The 2,641-nt window shown below is 31.7% G+C and overlaps 1 protein-coding gene across 1 annotated transcript; it reads right to left on the bottom strand.

The window, feature by feature from the left end:
• Positions 1-1,086: 1,086 nt before the first annotated feature.
• Positions 1,087-2,061, bottom strand: LOC139153980 (olfactory receptor 5V1-like). The gene has a single exon (XM_070728407.1). It carries the CDS (start codon positions 2,059-2,061, stop codon positions 1,087-1,089), a length of 975 nt encoding a protein of 324 aa, XP_070584508.1.
• Between the last annotated feature and the right edge of the window lie 580 nt (positions 2,062-2,641).

Here is a 2,641-nt window from a genome sequence, read left to right as displayed (position 1 = left end):
AATGATACAAACTATATTATGCAATCTGAGTCTACCAAGATGTTTGATTACAAAAATCTAAATGATGGAACAAGATGGGGATTTTAATATATGTATTAAATATTTGGTTCTTATTTCCCTTTGTATAATATCTATGATTGTTTATTATAGAGGATCCTAAAATGGTTTAAAAAAACCATTATTCTGATGTGCTAGATTTTAAAAATATTTTAGGGCTTCCTGAAACGATATGTTGCTCAGCATGTAATACAACTCAAATATCTATATTATTGTCTTATTAAAATTATTTGTATATATATCAAAATAAATTGTCTGGGAATGAACAATGGAAAATGATGACTTGAAAATCTCTAAATTATATCTTCAAATATAATTTATATTTTTATATTGTATTGAGCTGTATTGAGTTGTAACATCTCTTCATAAATTGTCTTTCAACTAATTGTATGATATATGAATCTCACAAACAATAGTAAAATAGTAAGTATTAAATGTTTCTATATATTAGATTTTGCAATTCATTTTCCCCAAATAGAACAAATGAAAATTAAATAGCTCATACCCTAAAGTTAATTAAGGACAGCAATATTAAACAGTATATATAATATGGGCATTTAAAAAGATGTATGCTATCAATTTATTCCCTAAATTACAATTTAGGATAAACAGAGAGGACAGATATCAATAAAAACTAAAAGATTCATCATGTTTTTCAAGGATAACAATCCTTTCTGGCATTCATATAACTTAGGAAACATTGACCAAACTTAATTAAATCTAACTTTCTTTTGGCAATTATCAGCAGTACATAATAAAGCAGAAAATTGTAGCTGAAAAACAGTTAAAAGTTTGAATAAAAAACAGATAAAAGAAAAAAAGAAAGAAAGAAAGAAAGGAGGAAGGGAGGGAGGGAGGGAGAGGGTAGGGGGAGGAAGGAAGGAAGGAAGGAAGGAAGGAAGGAAGGAAGGAAGGAAGACTTGCAGCATGACTTGTCTCATGTGCCACATTTTGGTTGATAACATATTTTATACAAGACTTATTTTGTTCATCTTCTTCTCTATACCACATCAGTTGAGTAAAGCTTATTTAAGACAATTGAATTGGATCCCAACTTCCATGGACTAGTTTCTTCAGACACATCCATTTCTTCAGGGCCACTTTCACTTCCTTGTTCCGTAAACTGTAGATTATGGGATTGAGTGTGGGGGTCATAACATTATATAAAACCCCTACAAGCTGATATTTTTCAAATGAATGAGTAGATGTAGGTTTGAAATATGTGAAGATAGCAGAACCATAAAACAGAATCACAACTAGAATGTGAGATGCACAAGTAGAAATGGCTTTGTGATGCTGCCCTTTGTGATCATTGCTCATAATAGCATGAAGAATGAATGCATAAGAGACCAATGTAAAAAGGAAAGGGCTTAGACCTATAAATATGCCTATTGTGAAAATAGCAACTTTATTAAATAATATGTCAGAGCATGAGATACTCAATAGCGGAGGGATATCACAGAAAAAGTGGCTAATCCTATTAGACTGGCAGAAAGACAAACGGAATGTGAGTGTTGTATGAAGAGAAGAATTTAGAAAACCACAAACCCAAGATATGGTAGCTAGCTGGAGACAGGTGTATTTAGTCATGAGTCTGGTATAGATCAAAGGGTGGCATATAGCAAAATAGCGGTCAAGAGCCATGAAGGCAAGTAAGAATCCTTCAGTGCCCATTAAGGCAACAAGGAAATAAAGCTGTGCTATACAATCTGCCAAAGAAATGATGGGACACTGCAACCAAAGACTTACTATCATTTTTGGTATAGTTACAGAGCTATAACAAATATCCAAGAAAGAAAGATTGCCAAGGAAAAAATACATGGGGGTGTGGAGAGATCGATTTAACATAGTTACAGTAATTATGAATGAATTCCCTGAAATACATATAATATATATAGTGAGGAAAAGGATGGCTAAGAAATTCCTTCCATGTGTAATATTTAAAAATCCCAGTAGTATGAATTCTTTAAAAGATGTTTGATTCCTGGTTTCTGATGAGCACATGATGTTTACTCTGGATATGGAGAGAGAGGAAAAAGTACAGTCATTGTGTTATCACATATGGCTCCAGCAAATATTTTATGATGTGTTCATGGTGGAAACTCTTTTCCCCAAGTATTATCATTATATACTATTAATTTAGATCCTCGGTTTCTCAGAATAAATACTACATATATAAGAATTTGCATTTCAACAGTCTTCAAATTTCATTCAGTTCCCCATAGCATTTTCATAGTATGACTTTGCCCCTAGTGAAGGTCCAATCAACATATACATTGTGATTTACGTGTTTTTCATCAGAATTTTTTTTAACCTAATTTACTTTAAGACATCTTCCCATTACTTAAATTCTGAGAAAGAAATACTGGAGAATGGAGCATAAAAGAGAGAAGACTCTATAGTAAGATAGCTACAGGTGTATAGGCAGCTTTAAAATACTAATAAAATTTTAAATTAAACTTAAACAGATGTGCCCCAACACTCATTTGGTTTTGCTTTCAGTCATTTTTTCTTCTCTTGTTCTCAGAATTATGTATTGAATTTGTTTGTTTGTTTGTTTGATTAATTGATTGATTGATTGTTT

This window comes from Erythrolamprus reginae, chromosome Z (genome assembly GCF_031021105.1).
Source record: "Erythrolamprus reginae isolate rEryReg1 chromosome Z, rEryReg1.hap1, whole genome shotgun sequence".
In the NCBI taxonomy this organism is placed as follows: domain Eukaryota; kingdom Metazoa; phylum Chordata; class Lepidosauria; order Squamata; family Dipsadidae; genus Erythrolamprus; species Erythrolamprus reginae.
This window is presented reverse-complemented; position numbering and strand designations above follow the sequence as displayed.